The sequence below is a fragment of the Oncorhynchus tshawytscha genome, linkage group LG23, assembly GCF_018296145.1.
Source record: "Oncorhynchus tshawytscha isolate Ot180627B linkage group LG23, Otsh_v2.0, whole genome shotgun sequence".
Taxonomy (NCBI): Eukaryota; Metazoa; Chordata; class Actinopteri; order Salmoniformes; family Salmonidae; genus Oncorhynchus; species Oncorhynchus tshawytscha.
The window spans coordinates 3848530-3868636 of NC_056451.1; the positions used below are offsets into that span (position 1 = coordinate 3848530).

At 46.3% G+C, this 20107-nt stretch overlaps 1 protein-coding gene across 1 annotated transcript in view; it reads right to left on the reverse strand.

Annotated features, from left to right (window-relative positions):
- The window catches only part of LOC112223134 (nuclear factor of activated T-cells, cytoplasmic 1), a 66841-nt gene that overhangs the window by 38742 nt on the left and 7992 nt on the right, over nucleotides 1-20107 (reverse strand). Inside the window, exons 4-6 of the mRNA XM_042304461.1 lie at nucleotides 10501-10703; nucleotides 4114-4286; nucleotides 2613-2753 (exon numbers count right to left, since the gene is read on the reverse strand). Of these exons, the coding sequence (XP_042160395.1) occupies nucleotides 2613-2753; nucleotides 4114-4286; nucleotides 10501-10703 (517 nt within the window). The remainder of the gene's footprint in view (nucleotides 1-2612; nucleotides 2754-4113; nucleotides 4287-10500; nucleotides 10704-20107) is intronic.

Consider the following 20107-nt stretch of genomic DNA (forward strand, 5'->3'; position numbering starts at 1 on the left):
TATTGTTTACATAAGAGCAGACAAAGCAGACAAGACACTGAGACAGGGTCAAGGAGAAAGGAGGGGGGCATGAAAAGAAATCCCTCACTTTGTGCACCTTCTCAGAAGTCTCACTCCCTTGACACCACTGAGAAGGAAAACAAGCCACTAAAATTGTCGATAGCAGGCAGCCGTGTGGGGATCCCTGGAGCACAGAACTCCAAACCACATTGGCTAATTGCTTTAACGGGCCGACGAGTAGAGAGAAAGATAGTGAGGACAGGGCTGGGAGAGAGCAAGAGAGCAAGAGAGAACGAGAGAGCAGAAGGAGTAGGAGGGGAGAAAAGGCATGGGGGATGAAAGGTGAAGGGGGTAAAATAGGTTCTGGACTAGACAGGGCTTCCCTCTCTTCCCTCTCTTCCCCTCTCTTCCCTCTCTTCCCCTCTCCTCCCCTCTCTTCCCTCTCTTCCCCTCTCCTCCCCTATCTTCCCCTCTCTTCCCCTATCTTCCCCTCTCCTCCCCTATCTTCCCCTCTCTTCCCCTATCTTCCCCTCTCCTCCCCTATCTTCCCCTCTCTTCCCCTATCTTCCCCTCTCTTCCCCTATCTTCCCCTCTCTTCCCCTATCTTCCCCTCTCCTCCCCTATCTTCCCCTCTCTTCCCCTCTCCTCCCCTATCTTCCCCTCTCTTCCCCTATCTTCCCCTCTCCTCCCCTCTCTTCCCCTCTCTTCCCTCTCTTTCCCTCTCTTTCCCGCTCTTCCCTCTCTTCAGGGATCCACCTTCATGAGGAGTTAGTCCCGGCATATTAACAAGTCAATCCCCCCCCCCCTCACCCCGGTGGGCTCTAAGGGGCTGAGGGGTGAGCCAGCCATCAGGGCGAGAGAGACACAATGACACAGCTGTGGAAGGGTAAGGGGTTGATAAAGGGGTTTCGGGAGTGGGAGGATATGGAGATGGGGGAGAAGTTACTCTTGGCAGCAGGGGTGTTCATGACAGGGAGACTCCAAGGCCAATAATACCAGGCGTGGGGAAATCCTCTCCAAAAGAACAGAAGCGAATACCTCGCTCAGAGCTGATAAAGCAGCTGCAGAGTCCTAGAGCCTGCCATCTTCACCCAATAGAAAACAGACACCCTCTCAGGACATAATGACGTGTCAGGGCTGATGCTTCAAGTCTTGTGCCAGTCTACTGAGTTATCCGGGAGTTGGAATGTACCTATAAGTCGTCTTTCTGAATAGCCACTCCTCTATAGCTTGTCTAGCAACTCCAAATCATTCCTATGAGGGTAAATGAAGATATTATGAAAACCTCTCAAATATAACTCTCTCTTCTTACAAAACAAACGTCTTCAAACATAAGCAGTAAATATCAGTTGACAAATGCCAAGAAACACCACAGACAGTATATCTATATAAACCTATAATGAAGAAAAGGTAGGATTTTCCTCTTTCCTTGGAAAATGTCTACCACTATCCACAATCTCCTCATGATCATCATCATCATCAAACATCACATGTGTTTACACAGGCCATACTTGGCCAGTACAGTTGCCTTTGATTCACTGGACCCAATCAAGGAAATTACTGTTTGTAAACTTGATCACCAGTGTCTTCACATAGTCATCTCTCCTCTCCCTCCCACACAAAGAGGAAATGAATGGGAAAAATTTGAAATGCAAGTAATAAGTAATAACAAATCACACCGCAGGAGGGGGGAGACAGTGTGTGTGTGTGCATGTGTATGTGGCAGCATGAGAGAGAGATAATGAGTGTGAGATGGAGAGACCGAGAGAGGGAGAGAGAGAGAGAGGGAGAGAGAGAGAGAGGGAGAGAGAGAGAGAGAGAGAGAGAGAGAGAGAGAGAGAGAGAGAGAGAGAGAGAGAGAGAGAGAGAGAGAGAGAGAGAGAGAGAGAGAGAGAGAGAGAGAGAGAGAGAGAGAGAGAGAGAGAGAGAGAGAGAGAGAGAGAGAGAGAGAGAGAGAGAGAGAGAGAGAGAGAGAGAGAGAGAGAGAGAGAGAATACAGGATAAATGGTGGGACAGAGGTACAGATGCCATGTCTTAATTTGATCATGCTGTTGTTGCAGGAGTTTGTCATTTCCTATTTGCCCTTACAAAAAATGTATCAACCCCTACGAAAATGTCAATTAATTATAATCCTGTTGCTGCAGGATTATTTTCCTTGTTGTAGCAAACTGTCTCAAATTAAGATCCTACATCTGTACGAAGGTAACTTGAAATATGTGAAAGAGAGAGAGAGAAGCAAAGAAAGAAAGAGAGGTTGCACATGCCCCGCTTGTGATTCCTTCCTTAAATTGTGGCGAGCGCCACTATACAGGCAATGGAAACTTCTACAAATGTAAATACGGTTCTGTTAAAAAATATAGCTCCTTAATGCACACCACATGTGGCTCTCTGGCAGACCCTGCTCTATTTTGACGGGAGGAGACCGAGGGAACGCAATGAAGGGAGAGAGAGAGAGAGAGAGAGAGAGAGAGAGAGAGAGAGAGAGGCAGACAGAGGGATAAATTAAAAGTGAGATATCAAGGAAAAGTGTGAGAGAAAGACAGATATAATAGAGAGCGATAGAGAGAGATAGTGATAGAGTGTGTAGCTGCTCTGGTTGCGTCCTAACTCACCTTGGGCCTTCTCCACGAACACCACCTTGGAGTCTGGCAGAAAGTTGTGTCCACTCAGGAGGATCTTCTTTCCCCCCGTGGCGGGGTAGCTGTCCAAGCTCTGCTTCTCAATCAGGGGAAGCTCCTGGGCCGAGCGCTGGGCTGGAGGAGGGACAGACAGAGAAACAGACAGGCAGGCAGGCAGACAGACAGACACGAGGAGAGAGTGTTAATTCACATCCAACTTGGCACAATAGCTGGACAAAAAAAGAAAAACAGCGAGCGGACATACACTTTATACTACATATACAACAGCACTCTACACTGTTGAGACTTTCCTTACCTACTCCCCATCCGCCCCCGGTCCTCCAGATCCCCTCCCTCCCCAACTCTGCCATGTCACAGCAGGAGTTGGTTAGCAACCGCCTTATCAGTTTACAAATGGCTTTTAAACACCACTGGCCATTTTCTGATTTTCAGACAACAGATGTTTTATTGTTTTTACTGTCAAATATATAAAAATGGGATGAAAACAATCAGCTTTTCTACTTTCTAGATTCATTATTTTTCATATTCACTCAGGGAGGAACAAGCCAAATAACGAGTCATACTTTGGTCATGCATTAACTACCACCTGTCTCTGCTTTTATCAATGTACCTCGGGGTTCTTGGTTATCAAGACCATGTTCACAGCCAGACACACAATGCTCCGTCATTACATCACTGTGAAATGTACTTGATTCATTCATCTGTAATAATGATCCATCAGAACATTGTAAAAAAATAAATGTAGTCACCAATCAAAAATGTGCCATCATCAACCTTGGACTATAAACTACAAGACTGGCACATTCCTACCATCTACCACACACAGTCTATCTCCTCAGGATGGACATGACCACACACACACATGCGCGCACGCACACACACACACACACACACACACACACACACACACACACACACACACACACACACACACACACACACACACACACACACTCGACTGATTGACATAGTTAGCTGTTTCCATACACTCTTCCAACCCCGCCAGATCTAGGGCTGGGAAATGACCCTTCATAAACCTGTGATAATAGGGTAGCCTCACCACAATAAGTTAGGCATAAAGTCATAAAATGCACTGAGGGATAAATAACATATGTGTCTGACCTCACAGTTATCAATTAAAGTACAATGCATTCAATGACTTGGCAAATAGATTTCATCATATAAAGATTTGAATTGGGTCCAAAAGGCCACCTCATACTGATTTCCGTGCTAAGAGAGTGTTATTGGGTTTGTGTGTGTGCACCTGTGGATATGTGTGTTCATAAGGAACAGTCATTTTGTGTGTGTGTGTGTGTGTGTGTGTGTCTGTGTGTGTTTGTGGCTGTGTGTGTGTGTGTGTCTGTTTGTGGCTATGTTTGTGTGTGGGGATGTATGTGTGTGTGTGTGTGTGTGCGATGGTGAGTCCATGTGTGTGTATATGTGTGTATGTGTGCACATGTGCGTGTATACTCACAGCACTCGATGGGGTTGGAGGAGGCCTGTAGGGAGATGGTCCTGCCATTGGGCTGGTTGATGTGCACACGGAACACCATCCTCACACGCGTGTTTTTGCGCCCGATGTCCGTCTCGCCCTTGCGCAGCTCGATGTCGGAGTTCCGCAGCTTCAGAATCCCTGCACAGTCAATGCTGTCGCACAGGGGAGAGGATCCATTTTAGCATCAGCATACTGGTACTAAGCAATATACTGTCTGTAGGAGCACTATGCTACAGCTTGTCTCAAGAATCCTGAGTTTATTACAGGCCACGATCATGAGACTATATCGAGACATACATTGAAGTTGGAATATACTGCATCTTACTGTATCATCATATAACATAAACATAACAAGTACAGTCTGTTATTATTAGGACATCATCATTAGACCACAGACTATCTATAATGCAGATGTACAATATGTTCACTGTCACGAACAAGTCCTGGAGCTCTATTTGATCAAAGAGACTAGCGCCAGATCCGCAAAGCCTCTTCCAAGGTAAGAGTGCATATAATATGATTAATTAATTGATCTAAAAGGCAAAACTGACCCTAGATCAACACTCCCTACTCTGAGACGTCTCGTCTAAAGTTCCGGGTCACAGATATCGGAAGTCCCGTAAGAACACTACTGAGTCGCTACCCCATCTGTAGCTAGGTTCTTCTTAGAACAACATTCCATTTTTTGATGTGACTTATAATGTTCCTGGTGCCCCAGAATACAGCTCTCTGGAGCAATCTTCAGGGCAGTGTTCATTAGGGCAAGTAACAGAACACGCTTTAAAACGATTTGAAACTGTTTCACTCAGTTTATCGTCTATTTGGTGCCTAATGAACACGGCCCAGGCCATTGGTCTCTCCACTGTCTCCTCCAGAGGAAAAGCCCATTGGCTGCCTCTTGCATTCTCACAGCCACTTCATAACCCTCTGCCTTTCCTCCAAAAAAACATGCTCCCTCTACACTGTTCATACTTTTATCATTTCAAACATTTACGGTTTCAACCTTACTAACCGATGTCACATTGAGCTTTTCCTATGCTGTCTTCATTTATTTTATTTTATTGAATATATTTTTTTTTTGCGGGAGGATTTACCTTAGGGGGAATAAAGGCATCACTTTTCAGACTGGCCTTTCAAGAAATTAAACTAAAACCAAAATGTTGCTGGTAAAAAAAGTCAGGAAATGACATATGGGATATGGCTTGGCATTTCAATTATTTTTACACTGAAGCTTTTTGGGTGGAATTCTTGGAACATGTTAAATGTCAAGTTTAACACAAATCCATTTTCCCCCTTCATTTTGGTCTATCTGAATGTGATTCTTTTTTTTTTTTGTGAAAGACAAATTTCAACAAGTTTCTTTAGTGGCTCATGCCTGATGAAAGTGTTCAGTCATGCAGTTATGGTTTTAAAACAAACACATTAGAGGTAGTGTGCCATGCTCTATTTGACTGTCAAACGACTGTTGGAATGAACATTAGTGTCTCTCCTCATGAACTATGGTGTGGAGCAGCCAATCACGGCTTGCAGAAGTGATATGGTGAAGTCAGCTCAAAGTCAAGATCTGTGGGGACAGCAATGGCGACTGTTGGTCATAAAAAACGCTCCAAGATGTATCCTAGACTTGTGGTGGAACAGTGTCAGCAAAGAATTAAGTCACTGACTGTGATGGAGGAAAGGGAAAGGGGGATACCTAGTCCGTTGCACAGGAAAGGTGGCCGGAAAGGGTTGCCGAACAAAAAAAAATTTGATTTGCATGTTGACGGTTTATTTTACATTTGAACGGACACATTTGGACTAGTTGAGTGGAATTTTCTTTTGTTTCCGACACCAACTCTACTTGTTCAGTGAATGTCACATGATTCGAAAGCATAGTATAGAAGTAGCCCAGAATTGTCTAGATTCTCAGAGACAACATGCTGTGTAATAAAGCAGAAGCTACTGGCTACAATCCATTTCAGTGGGTGGATACCAAACAACAGATAAAACTTTATCGGCAACAATACGGGAAGAAAGAGATAGATTGATATGTGTCTGGAGTCTGACATCGGTTGTCTACAGTGCCGTCTATGTAACGTCCCACACAGTGAGTGAGCGAGAGAGAGCTGGCTTGAGAGCAAAGGGCTGGCCGGAGTGTTATCAGGCTGACTGTTAACAGCTCAATGGAAAGACTCCGTCAACGACCAACCCTCCTCAGACAGACCCTAGCCCTTCCAGCCAGTCGATAGAGAGAGAAGAGCTGGCGTGAGAGCAAAGGGCTAGCCGGAGTGTTATCAGGCTGACTGTTAACAGCTCAATGGAAAGACTCCGTCAGCAACCAACCCTCCTCAGACAGACCCTGGCCCTTCCAGCCAGTCGATAGAGAGAGAAGAGCTGGCGTGAGAGCAATGGGCTGGCCGGAGTGTTATCAGGCTGACTGTTAACAGCTCAATGGAAAGACTCCGTCAGCGACCAACCCTCCTCAGACAGACCCTGGCCCTTCCAGCCAGTCGATAGAGAGAGAAGAGCTGGCGTGAGAGCAAAGGGCTGGCCGGAGTGTTATCAGGCTGACTGTTAACAGCTCAATGGAAAGACTCCGTCAGCGACCAACCCTCCTCAGACAGACCCTGGCCCTTCCAGCCAGTCGATAGAGAGAGAAGAGCTGGCCTGAGAGCAAAGGGCTGGCCGGAGTGTTATCAGGCTGACTGTTAACAGCTCAATGGAAAGACTCCGTCAGCGACCAACCCTCCTCAGACAGACCCTGGCCCTTCCAGCCAGTCGATAGAGAGAGAGAGCTGGCGTGAGAGCAAAGGGCTGTCCGGAGTGTTATCAGGCTGACTGTTAACAGCTCAATGGAAAGACTCCGTCAGCGACCGACCCTCCTCAGACAGACCCTGGCCCTTCCAGCCAGTCGAGAGAGAGAGAGCTGGCGTGAGAGCAAAGGGCTGGCCGGAGTGTTATCAGGCTGACTGTTAACAGCTCAATGGAAAGACTCCGTCAGCGACCTAACCCTCCTCAGACAGACCCTGGCCCTTCCAGCCAGTCGTAAGAGAGAGAAGAGCTGGCGTGAGAGCAAAGGGCTGGCCGGAGTGTTATCAGGCTGACTGTTAACAGCTCAATGGAAAGACTCCGTCAGCGACCAACCCTCCTCAGACAGACCCTGGCCCTTCCAGCCAGTCGATAGAGAGAGAGAGCTGGGGTGAGAGCAAAGGGCTGGCCGGAGTGTTATCAGGCTGACTGTTAACAGCTCAATGGAAAGACTCCGTCAGCGACCGACCCTCCTCAGACAGACCCTGGCCCTTCCAGCCAGAAGAGAGAGAGAGAAGAGCTGGCGTGAGAGCAAAGGGCTGGCCGGAGTGTTATCAGGCTGACTGTTAACAGCTCAATGGAAAGACTCCGTCAGCGACCGACCCTCCTCAGACAGACCCTGGCCCTTCCAGCCAGTCGATAGAGAGAGAAGAGCTGGCGTGAGAGCAAAGGGCTGGCCGGAGTGTTATCAGGCTGACTGTTAACAGCTCAATGGAAAGACTCCGTCAGCGACCAACCCTCCTCAGACAGACCCTGGCCCTTCCAGCCAGTCGATAGAGAGAGAAGAGCTGGGTGAGAGCAAAGGGCTGGCCGGAGTGTTATCAGGCTGACTGTTAACAGCTCAATGGAAAGACTCCGTCAGCGACCAACCCTCCTCAGACAGACCCTGGCCCTTCCAGCCAGTCGATAGAGAGAGAGAGCTGGGGTGAGAGCAAAGGGCTGGCCGGAGTGTTATCAGGCTGACTGTTAACAGCTCAATGGAAAGACTCCGTCAGCGACCAACCCTCCTCAGACAGACCCTGGCCCTTCCAGCCAGTCGATAGAGAGAGAGAGCTGGCGTGAGAGCAAAGGGCTGGCCGGAGTGTTATCAGGCTGACTGTTAACAGCTCAATGGAAAGACTCCGTCAGCGACCAACCCTCCTCAGACAGACCCTGGGCCTTCCAGCCAGTTGATAGAGAGAGAGAGCTGGCGTGAGAGGAAAGGGCTAGCCGGAGTGTTATCAGGCTGACTGTTAACAGCTCAATGGAAAGACTCCGTCAGCGACCGACCCTCCTCAGACAGACCCTGGCCCTTCCAGCCAGTCGATAGAGAGGAAGAGCTGGCGTGAGAGCAAAGGGCTGCCGGAGTGTTATCAGGCTGACTGTTAACAGCTCAATGGAAAGACTCCGTCAGCGACCGACCCTCCTCAGACAGACCCTGGCCCTTCCAGCCAGTCGATAGAGAGAGAGAGCTGGCGTGAGAGCAAAGGGCTAGCCGGAGTGTTATCAGGCTGACTGTTAACAGCTCAATGGAAAGACTCCGTCAGCGACCAACCCTCCTCAGACAGACCCTGGCCCTTCCAGCCAGTCGATAGAGAGAGAAGAGCTGGCGTGAGAGCAATGGGCTGGCCGGAGTGTTATCAGGCTGACTGTTAACAGCTCAATGGAAAGACTCCGTCAGCGACCAACCCTCCTCAGACAGACCCTGGCCCTTCCAGCCAGAAGAGAGAGAAAACACGGGCTGTGTTCATTAGACACCAAAGAAATGAAAACAGACTGAAACATGGAAGGACTACCTGGACCAAGATGTGACCTAATGGACACTAACCTGGCCTACACTGTTCTACCCCCAACCCTGAGGCTCAGTTTTTACTATATACGTTCACTGCCTCTCTCCCTCTAGCTTATACGGTGACGACAAAAGGGAAAAGCTGACGTCATCTGAATAGTTTTCTCGAATATCAGATTTATCCGTGGTGCCCTGTAAAGTGTAATGGCTGAAGCTCCACAAAGTATCCCCTGTCTGGATATGATACATTCAAAAAAGGTCAGCATAGCATTGTTGGAAATCAAAAGGCATGTTAGATTCAACCATGTTAAACCAACAAAGTTCATTTTCTAGTCAAAGAGATCTGATATCTCATGGTGCCAAATATCTTTGCAACCTCCCACAATATCCAAACAAATATTAAAATCCGCTTGAACTTAATATAAACCCAGTCAATCTACATCAGGTCTTCTAAAAAGTACATTATACCAATGAAACACAGAGGAGAATAAAGCTACAGTTCAGTAGGTGGTGATGGAGCTTATATAACCGGGGTTGAGTTGAGATTTAGCTGCCTTCTCCATCAGAGAAAGTCCTGGGCCTCGGGACAGCAGACCAATTGTGGCGTGAACAGAGCACCCGGGCAGGAGCTGCTGCCTAGGTACCCTGCGGAGAACAACCTTCTGACCTGCTGGAGATCCGGAGTTGGAGAGTGGTTTAAAACTGCACAGTGATTTCAGGAATTGTATATTTGTATGCACACGGCAGATTGGGTGCAATGGGGAGAAAACCAACAGAAATAGGGCCTATTGGATTTTATGGGCATTATTCCTTTTAGACTCTACATTATGTATAGCACTGTATTAGGCATGCTTTGGTTGTCTTTCTTCCTGAATTCCAACACACACATTTGGTGATCAATTGCAAATACTGCAAGGGTACCATTTTTAACACTAGAAGCGCAGAGGCAGTCCTTTTGACTGCATATTAATTTAAAATAGAAACATCTCTGTCATGGTTAGTCATGGCCCCCCTCCTAAATAAGTCCGTTGTTAGAATTTTGTTTCGAATTTCGATGTCGCAAACAGAATTTCTGTTATAAGCCATTTTAAGAGGACATGCCTTGTTTTTTTTTTGGCAGGGAAGACGTTTTGAATCCAATATAATATCAGAAAGAGCAGATTCTGAGGTTTCCAAAACACTTTTGTCAGAAAACTCTCATAATTGAAGAGATACGATCAAAATATATATATCTCCAAAAACAACCTATGTTTCATGCGCTCCACGTGTGAGCAGATAGCTTACTGCAGGGTTACCCAACGGGCAGCCCGCCGGTGATTTTATCTGCTCTACAACAGATAATCAGCTCCAAGTTATTTTAATTTTGGAAATCTGTTCCCGAGTGTTCCCACACACAATAGAAAGACACACGATCGTATAGAAGCGTAAGTCAGGTTTGAAATTATTCTGTTTATGTCAAATATTATATCTGTTTGGGCTTCTTGCGGTCAATTTGCAGTCTACATATTATTTGTAATTATGTACCTGTCCCCTGATCATCCGCTCAAGGAAGAATCTGCCTGTGGCTAAATCTAGTTGAGTATCCCTGGCCTACAGTAACACAAACAAATGAAAATGCTATTGTGTTTTAATGTTATCCAAGACCTTCATAAACACAACCAAATTATAATTAAATATGAAATGCATTTATTACACTGTTAGAATATTGCAGTCAAAATGCTTGCTCGTTGCTTCAAAGTGGGGTCCCTTCGAGGCCTAGCTTTCCTAGTGTTAAGAGCGAGTGACAGGGGAGTGAAAGGACAAGCACTCACATGGCTCTCATGTTGTTCTCGGGCAGCAGAGGGATCTCCAGAACCTTGGTGTTGGACTGCAGGGCCTCGTGGCTGGCGGTAGAGACAGTCTTGCCCGTGATGCGGTGGACCTGGTAGAAGGCGTGCGGTCGCAGGAGGCGGTCGTCTGCGGTCCCGATGAACAGCTGCAGGGTAAGGGGCTCGCTCTCCATGTAACCGTAGAGCTGGCGGGAGAACAAAGAGATCCAGGTGAGACCCAACGTTAGGTTTTAAAGCACCTCATAAACAACCCGTCATTTTGGGGAAATAGAGATTGAACATCACATCAGCTACTGATAGTTAAGAAGCCCTTTAATGAAAGGTTTTTAAGGGGGAGGTTTCAGAAAATAGGCCCTTTGGTCGGATTTGTTTTTCGGTTAGGTTGGAGACCCGTTTCCAGATTCTTGGTGTCTTCTGTTTTTTGAATTTGGGAGCGGTTTGTTAATGTACATCCCTTTAGGGGAGGGTTAAAGAGGGTTTTGATATTTTAGAGGTAGTCTGTCTGGGGTAGAGATCTTCTGGGCAGCCAGACACGAGTGCTGATGGAGAGGTTGGCTTCCCATCACTTCACTGTTCATTAAAACCTCACAGGCACCATAAAAAAGTGCCCAATGAGAGGATAGCAGTCGACAGTGACTCAATGGAAAGTGACCATTTTGGAGACCAAATAGAAAACCAAGATGATAATTTAAAAGTCTGCCTCTGAGCAGAATGCACAATGTTTATGAGGATTTGATCCCCTCAGCAATGGACTAACGTTAGTAAACATTAATTTCCATGTCAGAAATGGAGTGGAATTCATAAGGGGTAATCATAAACAGTATTTTGGCAATCTACGTTGAATATTTCTGCTGGTGCACCATACGTATTAAGTATTTTAAATGCAATCCTTTATAGAATTGCTTTTTAATGTGATCAGCAATATCTCAAGAACAATAAATCCTAGATGATTAGTAGCTCCACACATGTGCTCAATAAATGTCTAGTACACACAATATCAAAATACTAATGTTTATGAGAAAATATCAATTCTGGACAAAAGTCACTCACACTCGGTTGAAACAAAATTTCATGACTCTATATCGATTTGTTCCTATTTCTTAGGTCGTCTGTTTGCTCTACATTGTTGACTACATTCTTCCGCGTTTGGCCCCAAGAAATCATAAACTTAGTGGCCTTGTGGTTATAGTGCCGCCCTGAGATTGGAATCTGGGAGTTCGATCCCTAGCCGAGTCACACCAAAGACTGTAAAAATGGGTCCCGATGTGGCCCTCGGGAGATCGATTGAAGATAAGGCCCTGCGATAGACTAGTGTCCTGTCATATTAAGCTGCCTTGCACTACAGAAGCAGGAGATAGGCTCCAGCTACTTACTTTTTGGTTGCAAAATACAGAAGAAAAACCGCTAGCCACATTTACACGGATAGCTTGACTTTCACACAAAGAAAACACCAGATCACAGTGAAGCAAGGCTAGCTTATTCTCTACAAGTAGCTTACTCCCGTTGAAAACATTCACATACTTGTGCCTAGCATGCTGCCAGCATACAACCCCTTGGCCTCTGGGCATATTTATGAACCTGCATTATGATTTCCATTAAGGCCTCTGAAGCTCAGGAGCGGAACCAGAGACGGTGTCACACAGAGATGAAAGGAGGCCCCTGTATCGGAACCGCCACTTCAAACAGTTTTACACTTCCCCTCTTCCTCTCACGGACCACCTTAAGCTGCTACTGATTCCCCAATAAAAGCAAGTACACCAAAGAAACAAACAGGGATGGTTACTACATCTTCTAGATAGTGCAGTAGACTTAGTAGACAGCGTTGCTCAGTGTGATCTCCAATGGCCCCAATAGCCAAACAAGAGATATGTGAGAAGGCGATGCCTGTCAGTTCATTGAACATTTAGCCAACCTTGGAACAACTAGAATCATCTAAAACAAACATAGACCAACCAGGACAACCATCTGGAAGAGAGCTCTTACAACCCTGTTCCTGGAGAGCTACCATCCTGTAGGTTTTCACTACAACCCTATTCTAGCGCATCTAGTTCTAATAATTAGCTGGTTGATAAGCTGAACCAGGTTAGTTACAACTGGGGTTGGAGCGAAAACCTAGCGGAGGGTATTTCTCCAGGAACAGGGTTGGAGAGCCCTGATCTAGAACAACTGCAACCATCTACAACAACACTGTCTGCAGAAAGCAGCATGGGGGATGGTTGAAACCCATTTGGAGAGGGGGAAAATACTTCAACCTCAGGAGAAATTGGCAGAGGTGCACATTCCTCAATGTGGTGAATGTTACCAGATATTTTTGGGTAAGAATCCTGACCCAGGCCCATTTGCTAACCCAATGGACCACTTCTGGTGCAACCAAGTTTTTAGACCTCCCAGCTCCCAGGCAACGTTTGTTCAAGTGTGTGTGTGTGTGTGTGTGTGTGTGTGTGTCTGTGTGTGTGTGTGTCTGTGTGTGTGTGTGCGTGCGTGTGCATTTAATGTGGACTTGGAAGAATCTCCAAAACTAGAAACCCTCCAAAAATTGGGGACCCGTTCCGAACAGTCAACAGGCAAATCTCACACTGGGTAACGATGGACAGACCTCCAATGCTTCACACAGCTAGGTCCTTGACCACATCAGAGACCGTCACAAAAAAAATCACTTCCACTAGACAGGTCTAACCAAACAACGTCCATCTGAAAATAAATCCCACAAATGCTCAATTATCTCCACAATAAAAGTGTATATCATTTCAAAAACCCCTTCTTAAAGTTCAGTCTTATGGAAGTTCAGCGCGGCTGTGTCCGACTGAAAACAGCGAGTCCAACGGAATAAGCGACTCCGTGTTTATTTAATGGATTGAGTCATAGAACAAAACACAGACCACATGTAACCTATGACATCATCTGATTCATGGATTTATAATTACCTTTGCGAGGGGTCAGGGATTGGGGAGTACGTGAAGGTAGAGAAATACGTCATTGGAATCTTGTGTCCACAGTAATTCGTCTGCCTTGTTGGACATGTTGACACTTGGTAACAACCAATAATTAGGACCCCACTCTGCCAAATACAAAGGAGAACGACCAACCGAAGACACAATCAGCACGCATCTATGAAGACAGTGAAGAACGACTGAGCTCATTTTGCTCTGGTGAGACAAACTGACGATAAACTTGCCAGGTGACTGTGAAAATAAGTGAGGTGAGGTGAGGTGATCTACAAACTGAAGGCATCATTTGGCTGGTGCGACATATTGAGTTATGCTCATGCCTGCTCATGCAGTAGCTCTCTGTTGGTGATTCTCAATACAGTACAGTACAGCACAGTACTAGACATATGCTATCCAAGGGTCTCAATAATGGACAAACCAGCTGCAATCACTACAAAATGATCTGGTTTTCTAGTTCTCGACTTGATATCAGCACTTGTTTGATTCAGATATCAAGGGAACTAGTTAAGCAGGCTATACTCTCCTTTCCTCATTCACTTTCCCCTTTTTTCGTCTTCACAGCTCCACACAGTGTCTCCAGCAGCTGTCCTGAGCTGTGTGCTAGTCACACATGCTAGTCATCAGTGAGTTACGCTGGGGTCAGGCGCTTCTTGAAGTCTCTGTGTCTCCAGAGAGCACTTCATCTATGCAGTGATCTCACCAGCAGACCCCTCTCTCTCTGCTCGCCTTGTTATATTTTACTTTCGGTGTCACCAGTGGTAATTACGCTTAGCCGCCACATGCTACCAGTTACTTACACATAGACAAGTCGACCGAGAAGGAAGGAAAAAGTTGTACCATCATGCTACAACGGAACCGATGGAACCGGGCACGAGGTACCAATTTGAAAACGCAAAAACGGTCTGTTAAAAATGGCATAATTTCTTTATGATTTAATAAAAAGGCAGGCTGCCACTCTGCTAAGCCTGTGGCCGCTGTCCCTTTTGAGCTTTGCTCCTCGGTAGACTTTGCTATTGAATTTCTTTGTGACCTCCAACCATTACCTTAGCCTCAGCCTTGCATATGGATAAACCACAAGAGGTGAAGTGTGTGTGTTGGGGGTAGTCTTTATCCCTTCACTCGGCAATGCTGCGGTAGCGCACGATAACGGTGGCGTCCTCCAGGGGGGTCGGGAAGTGATTAATGAGTTCAAGCAACCCTCCAAGTGATGCTAGGTCTTCCCAACAGCAAATGAACGTGGTTGTGATCCCCCCTGGGCGACCTCCCTCAATAAATTTACCATATGTGCTCCCTCAGCCCTCAGCTCTCCTCTCCCATATCTCCTCTACCCCTTTCCCTCTCTGCTCCTGTGACGTTCCCTAGTCCACACACACCAACCACAAACTGAGCGCAAAATGTACTTCTTCATTTTAAATCCTCACAAGGGCAATAAGAAAAGACAAAGTTGAGGAACCGTGGTGAAGTTTAAGTCTGGTTCAACGAGAGAGGCTTCGCACACCTGTGAATCCTAATTCACATTTGCGTCTCTAGCCATCTATGAGTCTTGATACACAGCCTAATCTTGACCAGATGAGTTTAGCTAAACTATGAATGTAGTCAAGCTGGGCTACGTATATTCATCTTCAACCAAATTTGAATCGAAGCGTAATTTGCTGCAGTCACACTACACCAGCTTCTGCCACTGCATGTGCCAAATTAATTTACACCTCTAACCTCCATCTCCTGGCAAGTTAGACAGCATCTCCTCTTCCAACACCTGCCATGCTGGATAGACCGAAATCTCAAATTAAACAGGTCAGACTGGGTTTTGATGATGTGTAACTCTGAGGGTGTTGAGCTCAGAACCAGAGCTCACCCGGTCCTTTTCCACCATTCATTTGACATGAACCATTACAGATCCATCATCACGGCTGCTAAATTTCAGCCCTGAGATGATGGTGCTCTGAAGAGGTTTTTCCTATGGGCTTTCAAACCATGTTTGCTATGTCCTCTTAATGAGAATCATGTGTCCTTGTCAGTGATAGCTTACTGAAGTTTTTTTTTTCATTCTTCTTTTTTGTAGCTGTTGCTTTATTACCTTGGTTTACTTACTGTTTACATAAAAACTCAACTTCAGACTTGTAAGTGTTATGCTCAAGATCTTAGAGACAGACCGGGTTGAAAAATGGCAGAGAAAAGATTTGCACATGTTTGTTTAAGAATGTGACTTGCTGGTGAGTAGCAGCACAGTCTGGCCTGTGGGGAGAGTGTGAATATGGGCCTGCACAGGAACACTCTCTTTCCCTCTCTTTCCAGCTCCCAGAGATTTCATCACCGCCTGGAGAAATGTCATGACTTGTATTCCACGTGGCGCATGCAGTGGAGGGGAGAGAAGACTGGACGCGGGGGAGAAGGGAGAGGAGGGAGGGCAGCTCAGGTTTCCCCCATTTTCGCGCTCCCTCTCTCAAGTGCTGACAGTCACACGGCGAGACTTCGCTGTACCCAATTCAAACACTCATCCCAAGTTCTCTCTCTCTTCCTCCATACTGCCTTCATTATCCCCTTCCTCCTCCTCTTTCTCCGGTGCCTCATAGTCATAGAGCATATATCTACATGTGAATTCTTAATGTATTGGGTTTCTCTGGTTCCAAATGGCACTTCTTTATACAAGCGACAAAGGGGCTATATTCCTCAAAGTGTGTATTTAAGCGTATTCCCCAATGTCATGTAATCAAGGGCAACGTTTCAAGTCCTGGCCCATGTCTAGACCAGCAAAGTCCAAATTCCAAATAAAAGGACGACTTGTTAACAAAATGTCTAGGCATTACGTTTTAGCCCAGGTACAGGGTATTACATTTGGGCACAGTGGTGTGTAGATGATTTCAGTCTACCCCTGATATAAAGGCTGGCAACCAGTGTTTTGCCTCGTAAATCTGGCGGCTTCTGGTCCTCACCTCAAACTAGTGAAAATGCGGTCATTTAGTTAAATTCTTTCCAGTTGCTGTTCAATGGTAATTAGTGGTTGCCCAATATACCAAGGCTGTGACTAAGGGAAGCCCCTCGGAGGCCTAAAACACAGTTTCATGGGAGCCTAACTGCTCCTCGGGGCACAGACGAACAGCCATGACTGCCTCTTGTAGAGCAGTACATGGTCGTGTTCAGTAGGGGCAAAACGAAAAAAGAAAAACGCTCTCGAAGTGAAATGAAACAGGGAGGCACTATCAGAACTTGTCCAATAAGAAATGCTCATTTTCATATGTGTTTTGCGAAACGTTTGACTACGGTGTTCGTCAAATCAACAGAATCCGGGAGTCTGCACGGAAGAACAAAAGGTATCTTTCATGTTTTAAACAAGAGGCGGCACCAGATTTAAAACACAATAAATGACAGTCTTCGCAGCGAACGTACATTTACTGTAGCTGTTGCCGAAGACATTACACAGCCAGCATAGATGTCAAGGTGAAACGGCACATGTTCAACCAGCAGCACATATGCTAAGGTTCTTCATGTCATTCTAGATATACTCTATCCATATGTAGTACTTACTATAACACTGTGTGATGGGTCTAATATTCTACAGGTGTCGTCTAACACTGTGTGCCCTGTGCGCGTCTACGTGTTTCCTGTGGTTTCCTGTCTCAATGTATACCTGAATGAAATTCCCAGAGAGGGTCACGTCCCAGGTCGCTACCCCTCAATGCAAATATAATTCCATGTAATTCCACTTTGGCAATCATTCAATTCCATCATAATATCGGTTTCTTTGAAGAAGAAAAAACATTCATCATGACGTGGTGGTCTTTGGTGTAAAGGAAGGTAGAAGATCAGGTTTGGGTTTTTCCTGAGCATGCCTTTAGAAACCATGTTGTAGACGTTGCACATAACTGTGGTGAGAGGAGGGGAGCCTGGTGAATCATCAGGGGGAGAAATTGGAGGCTAGTTGGGGTAGAGCAGAGGACCCTCCATCCCGTTAATGGGCGTTGTGGTCTGCAGCCAGTAAGTAAAGTGGAAAAGTGGCCGCGGGGGTCAGGACGTGGTACATCACCATGAGAAGGGGCTGAGAGTCCTGTGGGAGGAGGTCTGCACTGTAGCGATCTCCAAAAACAAATGATGGAATATCTGATCGAGGAGCCAGAAAGCAAACCGGTGGGGTGTGAGGGGATACGGACAGCAGAGTGCAGTCAGTGTACCCCGTAATCTGGAGGTTACCGCGAGTGTGCGGCTGCGGCAGTGGGCTGCAGCTCGGGGCCTCCCCAGATTTACGTCTTCATCCTGCAAGAGCGGTATGGTGGAGGAGACGGAGCTAGGAGCTGAGCATGATGTCACTGTTACAAAGGGACGTTTCCTGAACAAAGGGGAGCCTGTGTGCTTGGATTAGAAAAACACCTCCGTTCATTAAGTAGGAGCAACAGGAGGACTTCCGCAAATTGAGCGGTCATGAAGACAGAAGCAGTGGTGCTGTAAAGGTAGCAAACATTGTTTTGAGTAACTGTTTTTCAGCCAGGTGTTTGTCAGTCAGTGCTCTTAGGGTCATAGCATGTACTGCAACGCTTCATTGACTGATAGGTTAGATACACGGTGTCTCATGAAGTTTTTCAACATGGTATTTTTAAACTGTTGCGCACAGCAATGGGATATGTCACAATCACTCATAGGTGTTGTGCCTGTCCAACCCTGAGCCAAAACCCCAGTGCTGGTGTTTGTGCAGGTTTAGCCAGCATTGGGAATGTCGGTGTGGGAGAGAGGTTTGAGGAATGAGCGGCTCACGAGGAGCAACTTCGGCAGTGATGAGGAGGCCCACTGGGCCAGGATGGTGGTGGGGGAGGAGGCATCGGATGGGCTCTGGGACTAGTCTCACCTCACCCTACCCCTCTTCCTCTCCCTCCACCCAGCCCCAGGGCCACCCGGGCCCTAATCAGCAGGAAGCAGAGTCTCTCTGGGGGTAACACAGCCGAGACCCAGCTGCCTGCCTGCCTGGTGACTCCCTGTGCCCTCCCTCTCTCTCTCTCTTTCCTCTGCGCCGCTCCCTACGCCTCCCTCTGCCCTCCCTACACCCTTCCACCGCCTCACTCTCTCCGTCTGCCCTCATCACATCTGTCTCTGCATGTGCTCTCTCTCCCTCCATCTCCCTCTCTTCCTGTCTTCCTTGTCCCCCCATCCCACATCACTAAACACTCACCCATTCTCCATGATTGCACCACCCACCGATCGCCTGCCACTCATTGCTCATAACAGCAGGGCACCCCAGGGACTACAACATGCCCTATCACCCCTATCCAGCCTCCCTGGGGACTGCACAGGATGAGTGAAGAAAGAGAGAAAGAGAGAGAGAAAGAGAGAAAGAAAGAAAGAAAGAAAGAAAGAAAGAAAGAAAGAAAGAAAGAAAGAAAGAAAGAAAGAAAGAAAGAAAGAAAGAAAGAAAGAAAGAAAGAAAGAGAAATGTGCCCCCACATCCTACACACGGGGAAAGACATGATGAAATTCTGTCTTCATTTTGCTAATGTTGTGCGTGTGTATCAAGTATTTACCTGACCTTCTGCATTAATCATTCTCTGCCAACAAACTTCCAGTCAGAGGCTTGATTCTCGTGAAATTCCCCAGAGATTCTAATTCTCTCCAAATGTAATATTAGAGGTGTTGAATCACCTCCATTGTTCCGTAAAAGTAAAAGTACAAAACAATGTGAGTGAGTGAGAATATGTGTCACTAGAGCAGCTGTCATTATGTTTATCTGAACCATTGCAATATTGCCACCATAGGCTGACACACAGCTGTTGATACCTCTTTAATAAAACACATTTTCAATCGAGTACTCTACACTGAAAAAAAAATTGACCCCAGCACCCCAGTGATATTGGCTCTTTCAATTAATCTTTCCTTGATTCCTCACATACTCTCTCTTTTCCTCCTCCACAAAAGGCATTGGAGTAGAAGACCTGAGGGGAGGGACCTTGGACCTTCTCCAATACAGCTGAGAAGGAGGCGAGGAGATAAGGTTCCGAGGAATCAAAAACGGGCCTCGGGGAAAAAAGGGCCTCGATGCTTGATGCTCTCAGTAGACATTCGTCAGGGTTTATGCAGGCGTGTAGTGTGTTGGAGTTCCTTTTCAATTCACTTCACTGAAGAATCCGTGTCGTAAGAAAGCAACTCACCATTACCATCACCCACCTGTGAAAAGTTTCCCCCACGTACACACACAGGATGCTAATTCCCTACTCCTGACTCACTCCTTAGACCCCCTTAAAGACTGACATACAGCCTGAGTCACAAAGTGGTATAAACTAAACTAAATCAAGTTCAGTTTCACCTGCCAAAACACTGAACGTTGGTCAACAGTGCACTTGTATGTTGTTACACAAAGGGTTTTAATGAAGGGGTGTAATTACTTTAAATTTAGAGAGAGAAACTGAAACTTGACAGGCTATGTCTACGACACCTTGTTGGGCGCAACAGCTGTTGTCAGACTTGAAACTCAGCACGTTAAGTTGTGTTGAAAAGATCTATTTGGAAAAACGGGGTGCAGTGCTAACAACACATGTTGAGTGTTTTGGAGAGAAGTAGGAACCATCAAGCTGGACCAAGAGAATAGGGTTTGCTCAGCCCTTCTAATAGGCAATGTGCTACACTATACTGTGTTTGCTATGTATTTATATATAAGTTGT